A 25363-nucleotide genomic window follows, 5' to 3' on the forward strand; every position below is an offset into this window, starting at 1 on the left:
TCGAAGTTGGACACTTGACCGACTGAACCACCCAGGCGCCCCCCCCCCTTCATTTTTTAAAAAACATTAATTAAATGTACTTTAAAACTTTTATTTATTCTCAAGGGTAGTGCATATACCGAACGTCGCATGAAGCCCAAAGCCTCCCTCAGCCTGCGAGGGGTCCAGCTCCTGCGCCAGACTGTCACTGAGAGGGAGTCGTCCTTGTTTGACAGCCACCTAGTGGCTTCAGGTGTGAATTACTGAACAGAAGGAGGAAGAGGAAGCGAGGAAACATTTCCCTATCACTTTGAGCCCTCGTTCTGGGTGCTAACTAAAGTCTAAGATTGAGTCTAACATAAGCCTTTCTCTGTCCATAGGCACCGAATTTCTAATGACTACTCAAGGAGCTGGAAGCTTGGCTTCTCAGAGGGAGTGGGAACGTCCCACGCCAGCTCTTAATCCAAAAGTCTGATAAACAGATTCCTCAATTTCCTACAGGGTGGTACTTCGAACAGTAGGATCTGCAAGGATTACCCACAACTACCCACTAAGTGATTTCACGCTCATCGAGAGAGACTACTTTTTCTGCAACGCCGGCCCCTCAAAAAAGTTTACAGTGGGAGCTGCCCTACGTGATATCATTAGCATAGTTGCTTTAGAGGGAATTTGAACACCTGCTTTAGTCTGTTTTTCTCTTAACCTTCTCCACAAGAGTTACCACCCGGCCTACAAACTCACAATGTGACGCTGACTAATTCCGCGTATCTCTTTGGACTTGTTCCTTCTATAAATAAAGGGTTGAACTCATGATCCTTAGTGTCCTTCACAGGTCTGACATTTTGCAATTGCATAAAAGGTTCTAGAAGAAGGGTTACGATGTTAGTCATTCACCCCTGTGAATGAATCACAGGGCTTTAACCTAGAGAAAGACGGTGATAGGAGCGAGAGTTGAAGGGAAGTAAAAGGGCTTTGGTTAGCTGGTGTAGAATGAATAATAACAATGACTGAGTGCTAACCACGAGGCCCTTTGATCTAGGTACTCTGTAAGGGTTAAGTCAGTTTATCTTTACATTACAGCAGTGTTATCCTAGTGCATAACCAAAGGTTGTGAATCGAAACAGAACTATGTTTGAAATTGTTTTTAACGTTTATTCATTTTTTTAGAGACAGAGAGAGACAGAGTATGAGCGGGGAAGGGGCAGAGAGAGAGGGAGACACAGAATCTAAAGCAGGCTCCAGGCTCTGAGCTGTCAGCACAGAGCCTGATGTGGGGCTTGAACTCACGAACTGCGAGATCATGACCTGAGCCGAAGTTGGACGCTCAACTGACTGAGTCACCCAGGTGCCCCTAAACAGACCTACGTTTAAATCCTGAGTTCAAATCCTGACTTCCCCATAAGTTTGCTCTGTGATTTTGCACAGATTCACCTTCCCAGTCTCAAATTTCTTCATATGTAAAGTATAGAATGTGCCTCATAGGTTTTTGGGAAAGATTAAATAAGATAATGCATGTAATGGGCTCTGCACAAGGTATTACACAAAATATTATTTGGGGCGCCTGGGTGGCTCTCCACTGGGAGATCTTGGAAGGCAAGAGATTTATTTTACACAGGTGGGTGCAGAGGAGATCATTCTCCAGAGGTCTGAGCCCAGAGCGTCAGCAGTGGGGACAATTTATAGTCTTTTGGAGTGTGGCAAGTCTTTTGGGTAGGAAGAAAAACCCGGAAGGGGGGTCTTCGGGCAGGGACCGGAATCCCCCATCAGTCCTGTCAGCCATCTTATAACAGATTTTTCCCTATCAATAGAAGAAACTATATAAGCTCAGAACCAGTATCTGAATGCATATTACCTTTATGCCATATATCTTTCTGCTAAATAGTGCTGTCACAATACTTTGCCTACTACACAATTTTCTCTTCTACTGCCTGAGGAGGCTCAGTAGAATTTATGGGCTCAAGGTCCCTAGTTGCATCAAATCTGCCTATCTACCTGTGATATTGTGATTTATAATAAAAATATATATATTTGGTCTTCATCCAGTTTCTGGCACACACAGCTCCTAAAACTCTTGGAATTTCTTAAGTGAGGAGAGTAATAAAAGTGTCATTTGTTACGTTAATGGGCTAACTTTTGGACCACACTGAAGGATGGGGACTGATTGCCAGGAGAGACAACCATGAGGGATAGAATTTTCAGTCCTCTTATTTCCTGGGAGGGGTGAGGGACTGGAGGTTGAATCAATCACGAATGGCCAATGACTTCATCAATCATGCCTCTGTAATGAAGCCTCCATAAAAAAAAGGGGGGGGGGGAGGGTTTCAGAGTGTATAGGTTTGGGAACTGGAACCTTTCTGTGTGGCACCAGGCCAAGCCCTGGACTCCACAAGGAGGGAAGCTCCTTTGTTCAGGACCCCACCCTATGTCAGTCTCCACCCGGCTGCTGATTCGTATCCTTTAATATCCTCTGTAATAAGCCAGTAATCTAGCGAGTAAACAGGTTCCCTGAGTTCTGTGAGCCACTCCAGCAAATTATTCAAACTCAAGGAGGCGGTTGTGAAAACCTCTGGGTTATAGCCTGTGGGTCAGAAGCAAGTACAGGTAACAACTGGCCTCTGAAGTGGCCAGTCTTGTGGGACTGAGCCCTCACCCTGTGAAATCTGATGGGATCTCTGAGTAGAGTCAGAGTGGAGTTGAAAGGCAGTTCACCCAGCTGGGGTCAGAGAATTGCTTGGTGGTATGAATCCCTCCCTCCCCAACACACACACACACACACACACACACTGGAGTTGGGGTGCAGAATTCCTTTAATACCTTTATCTCATTTTCAGAGTCCTATTCGTTCCCCATCAATGCCACACCTTTAACATATAAAAGTCAATAAGATCAGGAATTTAATTTGCTGCCAGCACAATGAAACTTTGACGTGGCTTTCAGAAATTTGGCTCTACAACTGCAGAGGTAAGAGTTTATTTCAGGGCAATCATATTCTCATTTAGGGCAATTCTCATTTAGGGCATTTGGGCTCCTTAGTTGGGTGCTGAACTGGGAATTTAAAGTCATAAACTCATCACCTTTGTCTAAGTTTCTCAGCACACTTAGAAGCTCTGCATAAGCTCCTTACACTCCGTTTCCACTAGAATGTTCTACGCCTCAAACACTTGTTCCTCCCACGCCTTGTCTTCCACACGCACTTGATTACGGGTGTCTCCAAGTGATTATTTAAGTAACTGTTTTGCTATTGCAAGATCACGGACTTCCAACGTCCCCTTTAATTTTGGAAACAGGGTCACTAATGACTTTAAAGCTTAACTGAATCAGAGAACTGCTTGCAGATAACACAAGACCAGTTCAGAGAACTGATTGTTTTTTAAATTTTTTAATTGAAATACACAATGTTATGCTAGTTTCAGGTATCCAAACATAGTGACTTGAAAAGTCTGCAGAGATCTGATTCTTTAAAAAAAATTGTGTTTAATGTTTATTTATTTATTTATTAAAAAATTTTTTTTTTTTTTAACGTTTATTTATTTTTTGGGACAGAGAGAGACAGAGCACGAATGGGGGAGGGGTAGAGAGAGAGGAAGACACAGAATCGGAAGCAGGCTCCAGGCTCTGAGCCATCAGCCCAGAGCCCGACGCGCGGCTCGAACTCACGGACCGCGAGATCATGACCTGAGCCGAAGTCGGACGCCCAACTGACTGAGCCACCCAGGTGCCCCAATGTTTATTTATTTTTGAGAGAGAGAGAGACACAGAGTGTTAGCGGGGGAGGGGCAGAGAGAGAGGGAGACACAGAATCTGAGACAGGCTCCAGGCTCCGAGCTGTCAGCACAGAGCCTGACTCAGGGCTCCAACCCATGAACTGTGAGATCATGACCTGAACTGAAGTCGGATGCTCAACCGACTGAGCCCCCCCAGGTGCCCCAACAGAGGTCTGATTCTTAAGATTCTGACCCCTGGGATCACTTTCAGTGGCAGGTTCTTTATCAGCGTTCCATCAGAGAAGCGAGGATTTGACCACAGCTAACTGTGAAGGCTGCTTACAGTTCATAGGAGGTGATCGTTTCTGGCTGGTGTTGGGATCTGAAGTCTGTGGAGGAGGAAGTCAGGAAGGAAAGGCAAATGTGAGGTGGGCACGAGGGGGCGACGAGGACGGACTAGCACTTGGGAGACTGTGCAACTCAGGACGGTGGACCGGTGCCTTTGTCAACCCCTCACCACCCCTTTGAGATGGAGGGCGGCAGAGGCTTAAACACACATCAGGCCCAGAACTGGGAGAAGCCGAGGGGGAGCAGAGCGGAGTCACGGTTGCCGCAGGCCCGGATGCTGCGTCGGGCCGACCAGGCGAGCCAACTGCGAAGTTACAACATGACTGAATCGGCAACAGTGACTCCCAGACCGCCTCATCTTTCCAAGCGTGAAAAGTAACGTGGTTGCCGCTCCATTTCCACCTTCTAAATCTGACACAAAACGACTTGGGCAGCCGTGCTAACCCACAACCGTGTAGGAGAGTAATTTCGGGAAACACCATTCTGGCTCGGCTAAGCTGACCCAGTACGAGGCCATCGTACCACTGGTCACAGAAGAGATCGCTCTGAAAAATAGAAAATACTTGCAACTCAATAGCAATGAAGACACAGCATATCACAATGTGTGGCATGCAGTCACCACAGACCTTACAGGAAATTCGGTGGCTTTAAATGCTTATATTTATAAAGGAAAAAAAAAATCACTGATCTGAGCTTCTGTCTTGAGAAGTTAAAGAGAAGACATAGAAAGGGAGAAAGGGAGAGAGACAGAGAGATCAATGTAACCCCAAAAAAATAAAAGGAAAAAGAGGCAGAGAGTAACAAAACCGAAGACAAGCAATGGAGAAAAATCAACAGGGCGAAAAGTAGATTTTTAAAAAAGATCAACTAAATGTATATTCGCTCAGCTCTACTGATCAAGAAAAGGAAGAAAACAAATGATCAGTATCAGGAATTTTAAAAAGGAACATCAAAAAAAAGATCTTCTAAACTCAAAAAAAAAAAAAAAAAAAAAAAGGAAACATCACTACAGATTCTGTAAGTGTTGAATGTGTAAGAGGGAGGGGCGCCTGGGTGGCTCAGGCCACGATCTCTTGGGTCATGAGTTCAAGCCCCGAATCGGGTTCTCTACTGTCCTTGTGTAGCCTACTTCAGATCCTGAGTCTTCCACTCTCTGCCCCGCCCCCTGCTCAAAAATAAATAAACATTAAAAAAAAAAAAAGTGTAATAGGGGAATGTTACAACTTTATGGCAAAAAACCTGAAAACTTATAACGAAATAAACAAATTTCTTAAAAACCAGTGTATCAAAACTGACAAATGGAGAAATAAAAATATGAAAAGTCTTCTATCTATTACGAATTTGAATGCATTATCAAAAATCTTCCCACAAAAAGAAGTCCGAGCTTGCTTTGAGATAGGCAAAGACTTCTTAAATGGGACATAAGATGCAATAATTATCAAAGATGTAAATTGATAAATTGGTCTTAATCAAAATTAAATAACTTTCCTGTTTTTGACTTTAAAAATACAATTAAGGAAATGAAAAGGCAAGCTACAGATGGGAGTAAACATTTGTAACACATATATCTGACAAAGGATTTGTGCCAATACATAAAAATTATTATAAATCAATAATAGAAAAACAACTTGATCTAAAATGTGGCCAAACGACTTGAACAGATACTTCAGAAGTGTAAAACAGCCAAAAAGCATGAGAAAAAAACGTGTTTAACATAATTAGTCATAGGAAAATACAAATCAAGTACAATGAGACACTACTCCACACCACTAGCATGGCTAAAAATAAGGACTGACAATACTGTTTGTGAGGATGTGGAGGAAATGGAATTCTCATCATTTGTAGTCGGAATGTAAAATGGTACAATCACTTTGGAGAAGAGTTTGATCGTTTCTTGTAAAATTAAACACATATCTACCCTGGTACTGAGGCATTATATGAACAGGTATTTACCAGAAAGAAACGGAAACATAGATCCATACAAAGACTTGTACATTTGTTTGTAGCGGCTTTATTCATAATAACCTCACCTAGAAATAGACCAGAAATCCATCAGTAGACACAGATAAACAAATTGTAATATACCGCAATGGAACAGAGATAAAAAGGAACAAACTACAGACTATGCAATAACCTGAATTTCAAAACATGTAAGCTAAAAAAACTAGACACAAGAGTACATACTGATTCAATCTGTAAGAAATTCTAGAACAAGCAAAATTCATCTCCAGTAACAGAAAGTGGATTGGTGGTTACCTAAGGGATGTGGAGAGATTGTGAAGGAAGATCAATTTTTTTCTGGTAAAGAAAATGTTCTGTATCTTTTTTTTTTAATTTTAATATTTTTAAAGTTTATTTGAGAGAGAGAGAAAGAGAACAAGTGGGGGAGGGGCAGAGAGAAAGAGAGACAGGGTCCACGGCATCAGCGCATAGCCTGATGCAGGGCTTGAACTCACGAACCCGTGAGATCATGACTTGAGCTGAGATCAAGAGTGGGATGCTTAACTGACTACACCACCCAGGCACCCTGAAAATGTTCTAGATCTTAACTGGGTGCTGCTTGGATGGTGTACGTATTTGTAAAAGCTCATTGAACCATACAATGAGTACTTTTTACTGTATTTAAATGATACCTCCATTAAGTTAATTAAAAGAAAAAAATCTTGACGAAGCACTGGACAAAACTCACCACAGCAAGTGCTCTCAAATATCGGAATGTGCACTAAGTGTCCAGGTTCCTATTTGTTTGGTAGAACATGTCAGGAGGCCACATTTTCATACAAGGAAATGGCTTAGTGTGTAAAATTATAATTTTAAAATAGATAAAATGATATAAGGAGTGAATGAAAGTCTATAGTACAAATATTTTATTTTTTTGAAGTTTATTTATTTATTTATTTATTCTGGTGGCGGGGGGAAGGGCAGAGAGACAGAGACATAGAATTCCAAGTAGGCTCTGTACTGTAAGCTCAGAGCCTGACCCCACGAACGGTGAGATCATGACCTGAGCTGAAACCAAGAGTCAGACGCTTAACTGAGTCACCCAGGTGCCCCAGCAATGCATTTTGAAAATAAAATTATTTAGCAACAAATAATTTAGATATCTTACAATTGTTACAAAGAAAATTTACAGTATATGTGTTAACTTTGGCTTTTCTTAGGATTTTCCTCTGTGCTCCCTATTTCTTGTTCACCCCGTGTCTTTCACCCTCCCATGTTAAGGCCAAAGCACCCAGGGGCGTTTTTTTTCTCCCAGTAGTTGATTTCCATTGAGGGGCTATCCTAGGTGTAATGACAATAATCATTGAACCTAGAAAGCAGAGGCTCACAATTTACATGAATTATAGCCTCTGTTGACATTTAATTGAGTGTTTCTAACCCGTTTAATCTTATTAGGTAGGCAGTATTTTCATCAGTTTGCAGATAGAGAAACCAAGGTCATGCAATTTGCAAGGGGCAGAGCCAGGACTCAAAACTATTTAACTCTAAAGCAATTAGTGTCTGTAATTCCTCTGAGGTGAATTATACTCCAGCTGAAGTTATAGATTGTCCTCCCAGGTTCGTCATTTCTTGGTGTAATCAACCAATAATTTTGAAGATCTTTTTTTTTTTTTTGTATCCAGAACACTGTTATGTAGCAACTCCTCGCGGACGCATTCAACTTCCCTGATCAGTTCTCTTACTACTGATTCCTATATGGTCAGAATCCAGGGTACTGGCAAGTTTTGTTCCTTCATTCTGAGTGAACTTTGAGTGGAAAGAAAAAAAAAAAAAAGGACAGTCCATCCTTGATTAGGACCCATCTGAATCCTCTTTACTTTCCCTTTGGCTCCTCCCAGGCACTCAGCAAAGGTCAGCTTATGAATAAGACCTGAATTGTTGGCTAAAAAGACAGTGCTTAAGAATCTACAGCATTCGGGCGCCTGGGTGGCTCAGTGGGTTAAGCGGCCGACTTCGGCTCAGGTCATGATTTCGCGGTCTGTGAGTTCAAGCCCCGCGTTGGGCTCTGTGCTGACAGCTCAGAGCCTGGAGCCTGTTTCAGGTTCTGTGTCTCCCTCTCTCTGACCCTTCCCTGTTCATGCTCTGTCTCTCTCGGTCTCAAAAATAAACGCTAAAAAAAAAAAAAAAATCTACAGCATAAATATTTGCAGCATCTGGTGCAGTGTGTGACCCCTGGTAGGGGTTCCTTAAATGTTTATTGAAGGGAATTCCGGGCATTTCCACCACTTCATTAATTCATTCAGCAAAGTATTTATCAAACCTCAACCATATTTTGGAGGGGGAGACGGGGGCTGTTGGCACAAAGCCTGACACGGGGCTCAAATTCACAGACCGTGAGATCATGACCGGAGCCGAAGTCAGATGTTTGACTGAGCCACCCAGGTGCCCCTAACCTCAACCATGTCTTTCAAGGAAACATAGTTTAATACAGTAATGATTCACACCCAGTCTCTACTTTGAAGGATTCCGGGATCTGGAATAAATTGGGTGCACTTAACAACGATACAGGACAGAAAGCAGTAACTGCTGATAGAAGACTGCCAGTCAAGGTTTTTGACACTGAAGAAGTTGGGAAGACAAGGAAAGGAAGTTCTTTATCCCTTAAGTTGGTTTGTTTCTTTGGGTAGCTTTTTTCATGCTCTCTTGGCAATCCTATGGCCTTAAACTTTTTCTTCTCTGAATTAATCTCAAATCTTTGTTCTGATTGGTCTTCCTACTTTCCTTCTTCCTCCCAGACATCATCCCTATTTAAATAATCTGCTAGCACTGCAGACCCCATGTATCAAAACCTGAACTCATAATTCTTTGCCAGATCTGTCCCTGACTTCTTTTAAGATGGGAAGAGAAGGAAACATGGGACAGAGAAATGAGAAGTAGGAAATTCACAGCACAGAGAGACAGAGAGACAAAGAAACAGAGACACCAAAGAACAGGGACAGCACCTAATAAAAGTCTCTGGGTTTTTGAAATGTGTTCTTGTACCACCTCCATCCATTTCCCAATTTCTATCATAAAAGTGGAAAATGTTGACTGTCCCTTTCGGCTCTTTAACTACAAAAGGTTTCAAAGTCAAGGGGGAAAACCTTTCACTTGATGGAGACTGGCCAATGCAGTAGTAGTGTAGAAAGTAATGGCAGACTACTAAACATCATTCTGCTTAATAAGATTAGAATTTTTTTAAAAAGGTGGAAAAAAAGAAAAAAAAAAAAAAGATGGGAGAGTACAGACCAGCTTGATTATTACTAACGTTTTTGGGAAGCTTTCCTCTCCCTACAAATTCTGTCCTTTCTTTTCTATTAGCGACACAGTAGTAAGAACCTAGAGGAAACTAACACACAGTTAATTAAGGGCATAAAGACATCCAGTGGATGGATAACTTAAAATACTCTGGGGGCTCATTCATCACTTCAATGCCTTTTACTGGGACCCCCGAAAAGAATAAATTATGTGCGCATGGCAAACTGGCTAGCTGTTCCAGAAAGCAGTTGCCCCACCCTTCCAGGCACAATTGGACACATTTTCCAGAATCTCTTTCAGTGTGATTGGCCATACAACTAAGTTCTGTCCAAAGGAACATGGCAAGGGATATGCATGACTTTTAGGCCTGGCCCACAAACATTTTCCATGGGTACCTTTCCCACTTCCTCTGTGGGCTTCTTCAACAAGCAAGACTGTAAACTAGAGATAGGTAGCCCCAAGATGGAAGGAGCCTGGGTCTCAGAATGACTGGGGAGAGCTGCCCACTGACCAGAAACATCCACACTGGGCTTTACATGAGAGAAATAACCTTGGAAAAGTCATACAACTGCATTCCAATTTCCTCATGTCAAGGACTTGTAATAGTGCCTGATCAGGAGTGAAACTCAATAAACGCTAGCTGTCATCCACAAGAGTCCAAAACTTTTGGGATGCAGCAAAAGCGATCCTAAGAGGGAACTATACAGCGATACAGGCCTACCCTCAGAAGCAAAAAAAAAAAAAATCTCAAATAAACCACCTACCCTTACACGTAAAGAAGCTAGAAAAAGAACAACAAAGTCTAACACCAGCAGAATGAAGGAAATAATAAAGATTAGAGCAGAAATAAATGATATAGAAACTAAAAAAAACGACAGAACAGATCAATGAAACCAGGGGCACGTTCTGAGAAAAAAGTTAGTAAAATTGATAAACGTCTAGCCAGACTTACCCAAAAGAAAAGAGGGAGGACCCAAATCAATAAAATCACCAATGAGAGAAGAGAACTAACAACCAACACCACAGAAATACAAACTATTACAAGAAAATATTATGAAAAACGATATGCCAACAAATTGGACAACCTGGAAGAAACGGGTAAATTCCTAGAGACAGATAAACTACCAAAACTGAAACAGAAATAGAAAACTTGAATATTAGCCGTCATTATCAGAGGAAACAAAGTTTACTTAATTTCCTAATTCTGGGGGGTCCAAGTGGAGCACTGGAGCCAGGGGGGGTTAGTGAACATCACTTGTCTGCATTTGTCAGTTACAAAACACCGGCTGGCACGCTAGTGTGTTTAAGTAGTAGGACGCTGTCAACAGTAACTCAGAAAAAAATACTTTCTTCAGGACACCAAGCATGAAGTTTTACGACGGGTCTCTTGCTAAAACACTCACGTCTAGTAAGAATGTGAATATAAAAAGAATGTGCTACCCCCTTCTTTCTCTCTTGACGTGGAGCATTTGGGAACATTTAAAAGTTTCAACAATCCACATCATGTCTGTGGTTTCAAGTTGACACAAAATTTGTACAAAGAATACTTTGTGCGGTTACAATATTTAACTGATACAGTTTAATAATAGTGATAATCAACTTTTATTGATTTTACATAAATAGCTTATAGAATGCCTTTCCAAATCATGTTTTCCAACATATTTGTTACAACACATAACATTTCTTTACGAAAGTATTTGTTAAATCTTCTTGCACAGAATGTGGGGGAAAGTGAAGGGAGAGGAGAGGAAATAAGATTTCAAAGCTAATCTTCAGTGATAGGCCTACATTTTTGGCAATTACTTCCTTTCATAGGAAATTACAGGATTGTAACTTTGAAACATATCAAAAGTGCAGTGCATCCTTTTAATTAAAAAAGCAGTAATGTCAAATATATTACTCGGGCATCAAATTTCCCTTTCTAAATATACTCAGGTTCACATAATACTTATTAAACAACGGTTTAAAACAATAACCATCAAAATCTTAAAATAGTCCCAGGTTTGGATTAAATCATGGTAGCATGAATATTTTCTTAAAAATTCTAGTTTATGTTTTCATCAGTAAAATGCCATTATTTGACAATGTCTACAGAGAAGCTTCCTACATGTAGGAAGATGATAATCTTCTTATACCTGCTATTAATTAGGTCATTTACTTGGCTGCTAATGTTTTATCAGGGTTTTTTTTCACACTGATGTGTCCACTTGAACAAACACTATGGGTAGTCATTACCATACCAACGCCGAAGACTTAACCATTCCTGAAATAAGGAACCCTATTCCTATTAGTATTTCTTTGTTATGATGCTTAGTGTTGGTATTATCAAGCATAACATATTTTTCTTAATCAGTATGGGTGGATTAAGGCAGAAGGACATAACCTAGTCCCCTCGATAATTTATTCTCTATCCTTACAAAAACCATTGAGGCTATACAAATTATAGATATGCTGGCTAGAAAGACATAACTTGCCCTTTAGACCAACACTTAGTATTGTAAGCACGAGGTTGAAAATCTTGGTGTTCACAGACAGCATCTTTCCTTGACCTACCATCATGATGAGCAGAACCCACAACGTGGACTTTCAAATACCATTTACTTGCTATGTCTCTTGGTTGTATGTATGTAGATTATTTTTCCTTAACTAAAAATATTTTGTCGTATTCAGTAACAGGGCAAAAATCTACTACTCAGTCTTTGTAAGCTCTCCGCTGAATAATTTTTCATTTTTACAACCGTTTTCTGCGTGGCTGTTCCACTTTTCTTCTGTCATCTTCTTCACGTAACTAAGTGGTCCCTTCCCTTCAAAGGAGGAAGGATTTTTGAATGAGCCTCCAATTCTATCCCACAAGGTGAAATACTGTCCATAGTTATAGTCAAAGAACATGTGGTGGTCTGTATGATGGGCTGAGCCATTAATAAATGGCCTTAAAATGTGGGGCACACGGAAATCACCATCATGAATGGAAATCGTCCAGATATTGACCAGGATGTACAAGCCTAAGTAAACCACCTTGTGTAGTGGAAAGATAAAAGGGTATATATGGTAAGGTAGACTCTGAAGGAAGCCATCCACAGGGTGAAAAGCATGACTTGCAAATGGAGTAGGAATCTTCCAGAGATGATGAGGTTTGTGTATGCGCTACAGAAGGAAAGAACACAGTTAATAACCACCGTCACTTTTCACCCGAGCTTTCCACGCCCATGTCATGAGCATGTCATTTCCAACGACCTAACTAAAAAATCTCTATAAATTCAGCAAAATCACTCATGTTATAAAATGCCCTCCTTTACCTCAAACAGTAACATTTTAACATAGCCCCTCCAGACCCATAAAGAACACAAGCAAAATGAACCTGGTATCTGTCATGCTGTGGCTACTTAGGTATTTAGTAAGTTACAGGAAATTCTGGGAAACAGAAAACAGAATTCGTAACCATACACTGCTGAAATGGATGTGGTTTTTCTCTTTCCCCTGAATATCACTCTACCTTATACACAAGTCTATGGTGAAGGCCTCTGTGAATCCAGTAGATCAGCATGTCAGTGAAAAAGAGGAAGGACAGTATACTAACGATGAGCCGAAACCAGCCTAGAAGAGACAACGCGATAGATCAGAACCAAGATCCGGCTTCCAGGATCAGAATTTACTTTGTACTTGTCCATCCCAGTGGACCAAATATGATCCTAGACCTAACACTATCAACTGTCTTGGCTAATTCAATACATTATAAATTAATCTTCCTAATCTCTCTGGTATCTGCTCATTTCCTCATTTGCCTCGCATAAAACCTTAAAGTGCCCCCACCTCAAATATTAAACTATGAAGACATTTGTGAGACAGAAAAAAACATATGCTTAAGGCATCTTTCTTATTTAAATCTCTGGGCATAAATAACACTGTTTATTTTTCCTCCATCTTAATCCTCATAAAACATATCTTTACATACTATTTTCCTGCTTAGAACTTCACTTCCCGCTAAATACCTAAAACCTAGCATTTCCTCCACAACCCAACTTTTTCTGATCTTTCCTGCCTGATCCATTCCTGTACTGACCGGGCTGGTTTACTCAGTGTCCTCCCAACATCTTGAAAGTCTCACCTCTGTACCTTGACTCATTCTGTCCCATGTACCTAGAATGCACTTTCTCCTTTTATATTTACTCAGAGTCCTATCCACTTTTCAAGGCCTAGTCAATGCATCGCCCTACTGTATAATTCTTGTTCCTTCTTTTAAATATCTAACCTCTTACTTGGACAGCAGCTGTGCGGGTGCAAGCGAGCCTGAGGGCCAGTCCCAGATAGACCACTTATTTGCTGAATGACCACTTATTTGCTGAATGGGCAAGTTACTGACACTCTCTGTACATTAATTTACTCACCCATAAGAGGAACGTGATAACAGGACCTATGTCATAGAACTGATACAGAATAAAATGGATTGATACGTGTGGAAAGCTTAGAAGTAGCTGGTACATATTAACACTCGATAAATGTTAACTGCTATTCTCGCTTTCTAATACCAGACACCAGAAATGTCTCTTCATTAAGTAATTTCAGAATTTCACAAAAATTTAGTCATTGCAGGACTGGCTACAAGAGAAAAAAAGGAATAATCTAAAGGCCTAAAAATTGGGGATCATTTAAATAAACTATGGATATCTACATAATGTGATACTGTAATTCATACACTATATAAGGTCAATATTTACTGAGTGAAAAGATGGCCATATATATATATACACTACTAAGAAAAAAAAGCAAAGTCCAAACCAGTATGTGTAGTAGGCTTTCATTTTTGTAGCATAAATGATGAAGTATACATGCATAGAAAACTGGAGGATGTATGTCAAAAGAGGTAGTTTCTAGGTAGCAGGACAATGGATTTAAAATCTGTATTTTCTGATTTTCTATAATTATGTACTATTTGAGCTTTTGAGGGAGTCTGAATTCAATAATGAGAATAGTAAATGAATGCAAAGCTCTATCTCTGATCTATCCATCTTCCCCTAAGCATAATTCCATCCACAAAATTGATAGATTAGGAAATTGATTAATTGATTAATTGATAGATTAAAATTGATAGATTAGGAAATGTGCATTATGTGGCAAGACATGAATGCATAAAAACAAAGCATTAAAAACAATTAAATGGGGAGCCTGGGGGGCTCAGGTGGTTGAGCGTCCAGCTCTTGATTTTGGCTCAGATCATCATCCCGGGGTCATGGGATTGAGCCCACATCGGGCTCTGCGCTGACAGCTCAGAGCCTGGAGCCTGCTTCGGATTCTGTGTCTCCCCCTCTCTCTGCCCCTCCCCTGCTTGCACTCTGTCTCTTTTTCTCAAAATAAATAAACATTAAAAAAAATTTAACCAACATCAAAAATTTTTAACTGAAAAAAAAAAAAAAAACCCACAAACAATCTGTAATTATTTTAAAAGAAGAAAAAGAGGCAGATTTGGTTCTTGAGAGAAACCACTCTGTGCCTCATGTTCATATTATTTACTTACCACTTGGAAACTCTCCTATGTCATCATATAATTTGCTGTAACCTCTCAACTCTAGCAGGAACAATGCAACAGTGGGAATACTAATCCACGGCAATGACTGCACAGTAAACGTAATCTCTCTATAGACTTGATTCTGAAAACGAAATTTCCAATACTTAAAAACCACAAAGTCTATGTTAAACAAAACCAGCATGAAATTGATGAAATTGTCTTGGAATGGATTTTTCAACCTCTTTTATGTGAAGGAGCTTACTGCTAAACTGTTTCCGTTAAAATGTTAATACGTGGGAATGCATGTGTAAGAAAGACACTTCTTTTTTAAAAAGCAAATACGCTAAGTACCTTGAATTCTTGATCTTACTCTTTTTCTCACAAAATCCGCATTCTACACGTCTATTTATAAAATGAGCCTTTCTTTCATAAATAACTTCCATCCCCAAACCTCTCTTGATTTTTTCTTTTTTTAGTCCTTGGAGGAACTGATAAATATAAATAACTGAAATAGAAAATGATTGTAAATAAATTTACAATCTCCTATCGTGTCAAAAGATATATATACATATATATATACACACACACACACATAGTGAAAACATACTTCAGTTTGCGAAAGTCAAACATTAAAGCAAATACACAAATGTGTGCATTTACTTATTCATCACTGTTAGCAAAGAAATTCTATATATCTAGCAAGACACCAGGCTTATAATTAAAAAAGAAAAAAAAAAAGAAGTTGGGTTCATTTATTTGTTTCCATTAAGAGAGGGGATTAGCCCTACCAAAACTATCTAACCCATCTAATGCTGGTTGCAGAAATTCTTCTTAATGGTTATAACCAGTTTAACCTGAAAATCTCACACACAAATACGTATTATTTTTACGGTAAAAACAGTTAAAAAGTAGGTAAGAAAATCACTTACCTTTAAAAACTGTGGATGCTTCATTAATGAATGATCAAAGACAAAATAATAGCTCAGTGTTGCAAAGAAGAAATAAAGGATATAAGCGCCAAGATTTGTTACAATTAGGAGACTAATAGTTTGTCGGAAGATGTCGTCCTCGGGCCACGAGGCTGGGTAGATGTACGGCGTAAAAAAATAATAATCTGCAGCACTGAGTACAAGATCCATCTTAGTCCCTGAAGGATAAGCACGTGCAACAATTATTTACCCATGTTGATATTTTTTAATGCGAAACATTTTTAGAAAAACTATATATGAAGTTCCTGCTTAACGAATGTCCTGACGTTTGAGGACATTCTCTGCCGGTAAGGTTGTAGGGCAACAGGCACTACCCTACATTGCTATGGCCTTGCAAAGTGATACAGTTCCTGTGCAGAGCAATTTAACAATATGTTGCCACAATATTCCACCACCACTGCAAATGTATTCAGCACTCACGTTTCCATCGGGTATTACCTTAGCCAATTCACCAGGGTTAGGTGTAGCTGTTTCCTGACCGGCAGAGTAATTTTCACCATACTTTCAGATATTTTTCAGTACCCTGCTCCCTAAACTTGATTCCTCTCTTCTTAATACTAACCTTCTTCTTCAGTAGTAGTTCTTCCTGATATATTCCAGCTTGTTTCAAGATCCACGAAGCAATCGGTGGCATTTATTTGTGTTCTTGTTGGCACATCCACTTAATCGGAACATTAGGTTAGGATCTTTGTTTTCTGTCCTGGGCGGTGGTTTCCTGGTTTTCGTTAGTTCTCTCTTGGTCCTCACCACCAGTGTAAAACTTTGGCAATCTGTTCTTCTAGTCTTTAAGTCCCATGGTGGTAGTGCCCACACCGTCTTCTTCAGCAGGAGGCCTCACAGACACACGACGCACAAGTTCCTGCCATATATAACTCCATGTTCTGTGCTATTACCAATGACAGGTGCTTCCATTCATTCTGTTATTCATGTGGGCTTTCATTACCTCTTTTTTTTTTTTAATGTTGCCATATGCAATTAAACCCAAAGTAACAAAAACAGTCCCGGCAAATTGCAAGGGGTGGGGGTACCTGACAGGTGCACCAACACAAAATGGGCACCTCAGTCAGTTGGGAGTAAACCCTTGCCACCAAATGAGTTTGAGTGCCCACCTTTAAAAAACAAAAAAACTTCTGGTTTTTCAGGGCTTTTCGGACTTTGAAAGTGTGGCTAAGGGACTATGGACATATGTTTCCTTTGTGTGACTTCGCTGCTGTTTATCTAACTCATGTACAAGGATGTGGATAGATTCTAATCTTAGGCGATTTAAAACAATGCTACAACGATTAACCCTACTTTGTGTAAATTTCTACAAGCAGAAAAGCTAGGACAGAGATGAACTGCATTGGTCACTCTGGTAGACACTGCCCAATTGCTCTGCACAGGAACTGTACCACTTTGCAAGGCCACAGTGCCTATTTCCCTACAACCTTAACAGACAATATCATCAAACTTTAAGATGTTTGCTAATCTGATAGCAACAAAAATGATATCTCGGTGTATATTTACCTTTTTCTTATTATGAGTGAGGTTGAACATGACTCCACATATTTAGAATAATTTATATTTTTTTCTGTGAAGTTATGTCTTTATCCCTTGCCCATTTTCCCACTGAGTTGTCAGTTTCTTAAAATCAAATTCTAGAAGTCCTTATTTATTAAGAGTGTTTAGCTCCTTTTCTGTGATAGGCGTTGCAAACATTTTTTTCTCACTTTGGCATGGAAAGTTTTTTTTTTAAGTTTATTTTTATTTATTTTGAGAGAGATACAGAGAGCAAGCAGGGGAGGGTCAGAGAGAGAGGGAGAGAGAGAATCCCGAGCAGGTTCCGCATTGTTGGCACAGAGCCTGATGCGGGGCTCGAACTCACGAACTGTGAGATCGTGACCTGAGCTGAAATCAAGAGTCGGATGCTTAACTGACCAAGCCACCCCGGTGCTTAGTTTTAGTTAACTAATGCCAAATGCCAGATATTGACATACATCCTTCATCATACACTGTTAATTCATTCAAATAACAATTAAGCATCAAGCTCTACACTAGATAATGAGCCTATAAAGATCGAAAAGATACAGTCAAAATCCATCTTTAAGATAAGGCAATTTTAGAAATAATTACATCAATGCAAGTGCTATAACAAAGGTATACACACATCTGATTCAGGCGTTAAAGGACATTGTCAGAAAGAAAAGTTTAGAGAGAGGCATTTCAAATAAAAGTAACAACTTGCAAAGGCATGGAAAAAAGTCATGCTACATTCGTGACTCAATGGGTGTCACTGGTGGGTGCCAAACAGCGTGACGGGTGAAACAGAGGGGAAAAAAATGTTTGAGGATAAACCTTATAAAAGGAAAGTGGTGTCAGACTGTGAAGGGCTCTGCTGCCCTGCTAGGGAATCGAACTTTCCCTCATACACGACGGGGAGATACCAAAAGGTCTCTGAGCAGCGAAGAGATTATAATTAGACCCGTGCTTCATAGAAACCACTCCATTAGGAATATGAGTATTGATGAGAAAAATATAGAGCAAGAGCCAGAGCCAGAGCCAGAGATAGACTAATTTGGTTGCTCCTGTGATAGACTGGCCCAGCTCTAAGAACACACATATTCATCAGAGATTCAGCAAGTAAAAAACCCACAGGGCTTGGGATGCCTGGGTGGCTCAGCTGGTTAAGCATCTGACTCTTGATCTCAGCTCAGGTCTTGATCCCAGGGTCATGAGTTCAAGCCCCATGTTGGCCTCAGCACTGGGGGGTGGAGCCTGCTTAAACAAACAAAAAACAAAAAAACCCATAAAACCCACAGGGCGTGACAACCAATTAAATACTGGAATATGAAAGAGGGAGAAATGCAGGATGACTCTGAGATTTAAGCTGGCTCATGTGGATGATGATGTCATCATAATCAAAAGAGGGAATTCTGGGAGAGCTGTTATATTTGGTGCCGCAGGGACAAATATATACATTTGGGACACGCAGGGCGTGTAAGGAATGATGGAGTCAGTTTGGGTCTTAAATCTAATTAGCATAGACTAATAAGCTTTAACTCTATGCTTACTCTTAGACATAAAGCAGTAGATTACATGCAAATATGAATCGGAAGTTCAACAGTGAGCTTGTACTGGTTGAAGCTGAAGCCATAAGGAGTAGAGACTGCTAAGGGAAACAATGTAGCAAAGGAAGTACACTAAGTCATACCAGGAAACACAAACATTTAAAAACAACCCAGCAACTAGATATTGTGACACCACTAAAGGTTGGTTAAGTTTCCAAAGAAGAGTTTACATGTTACCTATAGAGTCCCATAGCCCTAAGACAATACAGTAAGTACAGTGCAGCCAAAAACAATTCAAACGGTAACCCCAAATCTACTTTAATCAACCTTCAATATCAGACGTGAGTAATAACTTTCACAAGATCTCAGTCCCTAACTTCAGTTTTGCTTTTATCTGAGGACCATGCTAGTTGTGTTCATCTGTACATTCCCTGTGCATAATTGCTGCAACGACAAACCAGTGCCGGAAAGGGAGGCGGTTTAGATACTGTGAAATGAAACCTATTTTAAGTGTTTTTAGAATTTTGGCTTCAATTAATTTTATTTGTTGAATGTAGAAATTAAGTATTCCTAAATACGTTGCCATACTTTCTGACGTCTAACAAAGAAATCTTTCGAAATCAGTAACAATATAATCTCAAAATTGCAATTCAACTTGGAAGTTTACATTGAAACCCACATCTATAAAATGAGATAACGTATCTTCATTATAGAATTGTTCTTAAGGTTTAAGGACTAAGTTTCCAGTCTCTTGGCACTATCTGACACAGAGAAGTTATTCAAGAAACAGGAGCTATTATTACTGCTGTTACGGGAGCCAAAGCTGAGTCAAAATTACTTTAACCTAAGGGAGAAAGAGGTCATTTGGTTTGAAATGAAAAATAACTGATAATATCTAGTATCAATATTTACTGTACACTAGGCACCGTAAATACTAGCTCATTTAACCCTTTCAAGAAACCCCATGAGTTAGGTACTGGTATTATCTTATGGGTCAAGAAGCTGGGCACAGGAAATACTAGTTAATCTGCTTGGGATCATCAAGTAACAAATGCTGGAGCTGGAACTCAAACACATGCAGTCTGGCTGCAAAGTCCAAGTTCTATTTTTTTTCTTTTCTTTTTTTTTTTTTTAACGTTTAGTTGTTTAGAGAGAAAGAGCAAGCGGGAGTAGGGGAGGAGCAGAGAGAATCCCAAGCAGGCTCCGCAATGGCAGTGCAGAACCTGATACAGGGCTCAAACCCACGAACTGTGAGATCATGATCTGAGCCCAAGTCAAGAGTTGGACGCTCAACTGACTGGGCCACCCAGGCACCCCACAAAGTCAAACTTCTTAAACTTGCACCAAGTTCCACTGCCTCTTCATCACTGTCTCAACTCTTCAGCTCCTTAATGTTTACAATTCTTAGTGACTACAAATTCACATAATTTTGCATATGATTTTAAGGGGTTTATACCCTACTGAAGTCAGGGTCTTCACAGACCCTAAGTTAACTACCCATGACTGAAACAAAGCTGGTACTATTTTACATTTACAGAAACAAAGAAACTTTATAAAAATAAAACACAGTTTTTTAATAAAACACAATTAGGCTTAGAATATCTGAGTCTACTCTTACTTTTGCTTTATTTTAAAAGTATAGACAGTAACGGCTAACATTTGTTGAGAATCAGGTATTATTTAAAAACATTTTTTCTGTATCACTTGGCTTAATTATCACAATCCTAGGAGGTAGATAATTCTGTAACCTTCACTTTAGAGAAAGGGAAACTGAGGGCAGGAGTGTTTAAATAACTTAAGCAACAAGTAACAACTGGGATGTATAGTCTAGAGTCTGTTCTCCCAGCTTCTACATTATATTATCTCTCAAGTTATACGCATACGGATGCGGCATTCTGAGTATTCCATGCTAATTACATTACATAATGAATGGGAAAGCATTCTGTAAGTGATCAAGGATCATGTACTTATTATTTTTTAGATGCTTATCATTAGAAACCTAAATACACACGCACGCACCAACGGTGATAAAGACAGGTAACCTGCTGGAAGGTTTTGGTTAAAAAATATCTGCCTACCGCAAGCTTTCCAGTTTGGAAACTTTACGTACTGACATTTGGAACTTTATCTATCTACACCACCTCCACATTTATTCTGCTATAACACTGGGATGCCAAGAGACAGGATTTCTTCCTTTTGCGACGCTAACTCGATACATTATTTCCCTTCCCTTTTAGTCTTTACAAACCGCGGACTGTTGTCCCTCCATCCTAATTACGCTGCAGTAACTGGGGTTTGCACTGCAATTGTCAGGAGGTCACAGCCTAATTTCTTTGCCCCTTTAAAAAACAAAAAAGGGAAAAATCCCTCCAAAACATAGGGAAGTCTGTCTCAAAGCAAAGCATTAGCGTTCACTGGACAGACTTCCCTGGGATGAGCGATCCGCAGTAGCCAACTTGTCGTTTTCCTCACGTCCGTCGCCGTGTGTGTTGCTTTCATGTGCGGGCCTCCTCGGCGCCCCGAAACGTCCTCGGGCCGGGCTACAGCCCCCAGACACCGCAGGTCTCCGGTCGCCCCTCTCCGCATCCCCGCCAGCGAGCGCCAGCGAGCGCCCCCTGCGCCCGCACTCGACGCATCACGGCCTGCGCACGCTGTCAGGATGCCCGGCTGCCTGCCAATCCCTGCCGTGGGTCACCGCTGGAGCCCCGGCGCCCGCCCGGAGCCTGACACCCCCGCAGCCGGTCGTGAAAGAAAGCGTCTGGCGCGCTCCCAACTTCCCCACCTGGGACCCATCCTGCGGATTTCTCTCCCTCCACTTCCCTTCCTCTCCTCGCCCAACCCTCTCCGGAGGTATTCCGCCGCCGCCGCCTTCCCTGGGGACATCCCTACCTTCCGAGTTCCACCGCCGCCGACGTCGCAGGTTGCCTTGGGCTAAAGTGAGCCCAGCGGCCTTCAGCCAGCGGGCCGGGCAGGGAGGGGCGTAGCCAGACCACGCTCCTAGCGGCTGGAGCCGCCAGCCAATCAGGGGCCGGCGGCATAAGCTGATATGACGGCAGATCGCGCGACTTGGCTGCGCGCGGCGCTTGGCGGTCACGTGGGCGCCGCGCACTCAGCCCTGCCCCCTTCGTCCTCCCAGTGGAAGAGAGGGCGGGACCCTGGTTCAGGTACCGTAGCGGCGGCGGGTGGAGTTTCAGGTTTTGTTTTTGTCTTTTTTTCACTGTCACTGACGTGGGTAGCTCAGATCCTGCCCGAATCAGGTTTCCTGTATTAATGGAAACATCCCTAAAACCGATGCTGTACGTTGAGGGAAATAGATATTTCCTTTGAGGTGAATGTCGGGTCGGGGAGGGGGGGGAGGCGGTGCATTTTTCGACCCAGGTGAAGGAGGCTCGATTATCCGTAAGAGGATTGCTGATATTTCTTAGCCGGGAGCCTGCCCTTTTATATAGCATTGAATGGCGGGAGTTTGGCTGAACCAGTTTAGGTAGGTGTTTTAACTGACACGAAGCTTTTCATAGAACCGATAAAGCAAATCTGTGCAGACTGAACGGGAATATGTGTGGCTTCCTAGAGCTTTGCTGTTGTCTGGGAGTGTGTCGGGGGTTTTGTTTGTTGGATTGACTTTTTTTTAAATTTTTTTTTTTTTTGCGAAGTTTGCTTTTCTAGACGTAAATTGCGGTGGTCACCCTTGTAAATTTCCTGCGAGCCTCAGTGTAGTGCTTCCCACAGTCCAACCAGCAGTGTCAGCATCATCACGGAGTTTCTTGGAAATACAAATGTGGGGGAAATACAAATTTCAGACTTACTGGATCAGAATCTCCCCCGGGGCGGGGGGAGGGCGGGCAGGAATCTGTCTTAATAAACCGTAAGCGAGTCTAATGTTTGGTAGAGAACCACTGCTCTAATGAGTTTGACCAATCAGAAGAAAATCTGGCCTTCAGTTTTGCTCCCTCCAGGGGGATACATAGAAAAAAAAAAAATGCTGGAAAGTAGGAGATGACAAAGTTTGGGAAATCATTTCTGTTTCCTTATAGGACCGTCAGAAGTGCAACAATGTAAGGGGAGAAATTATTAAACATCGATCATAAACACCTGTTATGTGAATACTGCTTTCAATATCTGTGGCTTGTCTCCTATTTTCTTTTTTTAATTAGCTGTAACAGTATATTAGTTGCAGGTGTGCAACATAATGCCTTGATAACAGTATGATAACATAATGGTTTGTGCAATTGCCTGCTACTTTTGTTTTGTTTTTTTAGTTTATTTATTAAGAGAGAGTGGGGCAGGGGCAGAGAGGGGCACAGAGGATCCAAAGCAGGCTCTGCGCTGACAGCAGAGACCCGGATGTGGGGCTCCAACTCACACACCTGGGGATCATGACCTGAGCCCAAGGCAAATGCTTAACCAACCAATTGAGCCACCTGGGCGCCCCGCCTCCTACTTTCTAAATCGCATACCTTCCCCTTTGTTTCTTTTGTTATTGTTCTCATTTCATCTTTTAATTTTTGAAGTTAAGATTTTTTTTGGTTTTGTTTCTGGAGAACATAAACATGCAGCTTGTTAACCTTAAAAATATACAGCTAGTTATTTTGCCAGCAAACAAAAAAAAGGGGGGGTTTGTTTGAGAATAGCAGAGAATTACTCTTGGGGACAAGCAAGCAATGGGAAAATCACAGGCAAATCCACAGAGCAAAAGAAAGGATTGCCAGTTTATAGAGGAAAAGGGGAACGTGGGACGGCTTTTATAAATTGGAAGTCCATCGGAATGCACTGGGAGTTGGAAGCATGGTGGTTTTCATTGGCTGAGCTGTTGCCCGGGCAGAGGAAAACCTTTCTCCTACTGGGGTAGTCAAGTAATAGCAAAAGTAAACGGACTTGCAAGGTAGGCTCTTCCTGTTGTGTCCGCAATGGACTAGGAGTGCTAGGGTGTGTAAGCACCGGCTGCTGACCTCTCAGCTTCATTTTAGTGAGATTTCCTTGTATTGATACAGATTTAAAAGGCATCGACCTAGCACAAAGTTTCCAAATTTGCAGCTGCTGTAGGCGCCTTGTGTGGTTTGTTTAGTCCAGTGTATTTTTCTCCTTCACTTAAGTAATTTCACATTAAAAAAAAAAAAAAAATGACAGACTATCATGAAAGACTGGGAAATCTGATATTGAAATTATAAACAAATGTCAAAAATAATATCCTGAATAGTTTGAATTTTTTCATTGAATATGTACTGGATAGTAAAACAGACAGTCATAAGTGCTACGAAGAAAACAAAAGGGTGAAAGGATCAAAATTGATGAGGGCTATTCCTTTAGACAGCATGGTCAGAGGCTCTCTGTGTGGGGAACATTTGACCACAGCAGAGTTAGGGGGCCCCATTTAGTTGGAAGATTCTGAACTGAGATTCAGAGTCTGAAAGGCTTTTTTTTTTTTTTTTTTTTAAGTTATTTTGAGAGAGAGAGAGAGCAAGAGCATGCAAGTGGGGTGGGGCAGAGAGAGAGGAGAGCTAGAGAACCCGAAGCAGGCTCCACATTGTCAGTGCAGAGCCTCGTGCAGGGCTTGAACTCATGAACTGTGAGATCATGACTTGATCCGAGATCAGAGGTAGAATGCTTAACCTACTGAGCCACCCAGGCTCCCCTAGGGTCTGAATGCTGTTGGTGAACAGTTAGGGTCACCGGCTCTCAAACATCTATTTGTATGCATTTAGTTTAAAAAAAGAAAATTTTTTTTTGAGAGAGACAGAGCGAGCAAGGGAGGAGCAGAGAGAGAAGGGAGAGAGAGAATCCCAAGCAGGCTCCACACTGTTAGCACGGAGCCCTCACGAACCATGAGATCATGACCTGAGCTGAAACCAAGAGTTGGATGCTTAACCAACTGAGCCACCCAGGTGCCCCTGTATGTATTTAGTTTTTAGAGGAAAAGGAGTATTCAAGAAAAAGGTAGATGCACAAGTGTCCAAAATCAGATATAGGAAGAGAAGATGTTTAGGCCTCAGCTTGGTGCCATGGATTAGGTTTTAACTTTTAGTATAGTACTTAATATTTTAGAGATCAGAGCTCTCTCTGAAAAGTAGATGAAATCTATGGTCTCTGTTCCCCTAAAAGTACACATTGTATATAGTAGAAGCTCTTCCTAAACACTGTCCACTTAACGTTTTTAATATTCTTTCTGAAATATGCAGCTGATCCCTGGGGAGTGTTATGCCCAGAATTCGTGATCCCCAAAGACCACTAGGGAGCCGAGTCCGATGCAAAAGCAAAAGAGCCTTTATTCGAGCTAGCTCGAGCTCAATCCCCTACCTGCACCGACGCAGCGGTGAGATACCAGGGTGAGAGCGCGAGTTTCAAAAGCACAAAGGTTTTATAGGGGTCTAGGGGCAGTTGGTGAGGTAATGGCTGTGGCCTCAGCCTATTGGCTGGGGAAGGGTCAGAGTCCTGTTACGCAGGTTGCTGGGCGTGTTTTGATCAGGAAGTTTGAACGGGTGAGCGGGAGGTTACTCAAGGGGAGGAGGCACGGTCGGAGGTTTCTGTGATTTTCCCGGAAAAGGGGTCATGTCGGGG

The 25363-nt window shown here is 41.3% G+C and overlaps 1 protein-coding gene and 2 long non-coding RNA genes across 3 annotated transcripts in view; 1 reads left to right on the top strand and 2 right to left on the bottom strand.

Moving 5' to 3' along the window:
• Window positions 1-3701: 3701 nt before the first annotated feature.
• LOC128776212 (uncharacterized) lies at window positions 3702-8091 on the bottom strand. The gene is made up of 2 exons (XR_008421276.1): window positions 5985-8091; window positions 3702-4576 (listed from the first exon to the last, which is right to left on the bottom strand). It is a non-coding gene; the product is annotated as an uncharacterized LOC128776212 (long non-coding RNA).
• A 2764-nt stretch (window positions 8092-10855) lies between these two features.
• SC5D (sterol-C5-desaturase) lies at window positions 10856-19008 on the bottom strand. Its single transcript, XM_019468851.2, has 4 exons — window positions 15702-19008; window positions 14782-14914; window positions 12763-12863; window positions 10856-12413 (listed from the first exon to the last, which is right to left on the bottom strand). The coding sequence occupies exons 1-4, from the start codon at window positions 15909-15911 to the stop codon at window positions 11958-11960; spliced, it is 900 nt and encodes a 299-aa protein (XP_019324396.2). The 5' UTR covers window positions 15912-19008; the 3' UTR covers window positions 10856-11957.
• Window positions 19009-21450: 2442 nt separating this feature from the next.
• LOC128776211 (uncharacterized) overlaps window positions 21451-25363 on the top strand; it is a 15137-nt gene continuing 11224 nt past the window's right edge. The window contains exon 1 of the long non-coding RNA XR_008421275.1: window positions 21451-22136. This is a non-coding gene — a long non-coding RNA (uncharacterized LOC128776211). The remainder of the gene's footprint in view (window positions 22137-25363) is intronic.

This window comes from Panthera pardus, unplaced genomic scaffold, assembly GCF_024362965.1.
Source record: "Panthera pardus isolate Hobbes unplaced genomic scaffold, ASM2436296v1 HiC_scaffold_12, whole genome shotgun sequence".
Lineage (NCBI taxonomy): Eukaryota > Metazoa > Chordata > Mammalia > Carnivora > Felidae > Panthera > Panthera pardus.

Coding starts and splice junctions, on each gene's coding strand:
- SC5D (XM_019468851.2), bottom strand. CDS start 15,911: ATGGATCTTGTACTCAGTGCTGCAGATTATTATTTTTTTACGCCGTAC. Junction 12,864..14,781: donor CATAGGAGAGTTTCCAAGTG/GTAAGTAAATAA, acceptor TGTCTCTTCTAG/GCTGGTTTCGGCTCATCGTT. Junction 12,414..12,762: donor ACCATAGACTTGTGTATAAG/GTAGAGTGATAT, acceptor TTCCTTCTGTAG/CGCATACACAAACCTCATCA.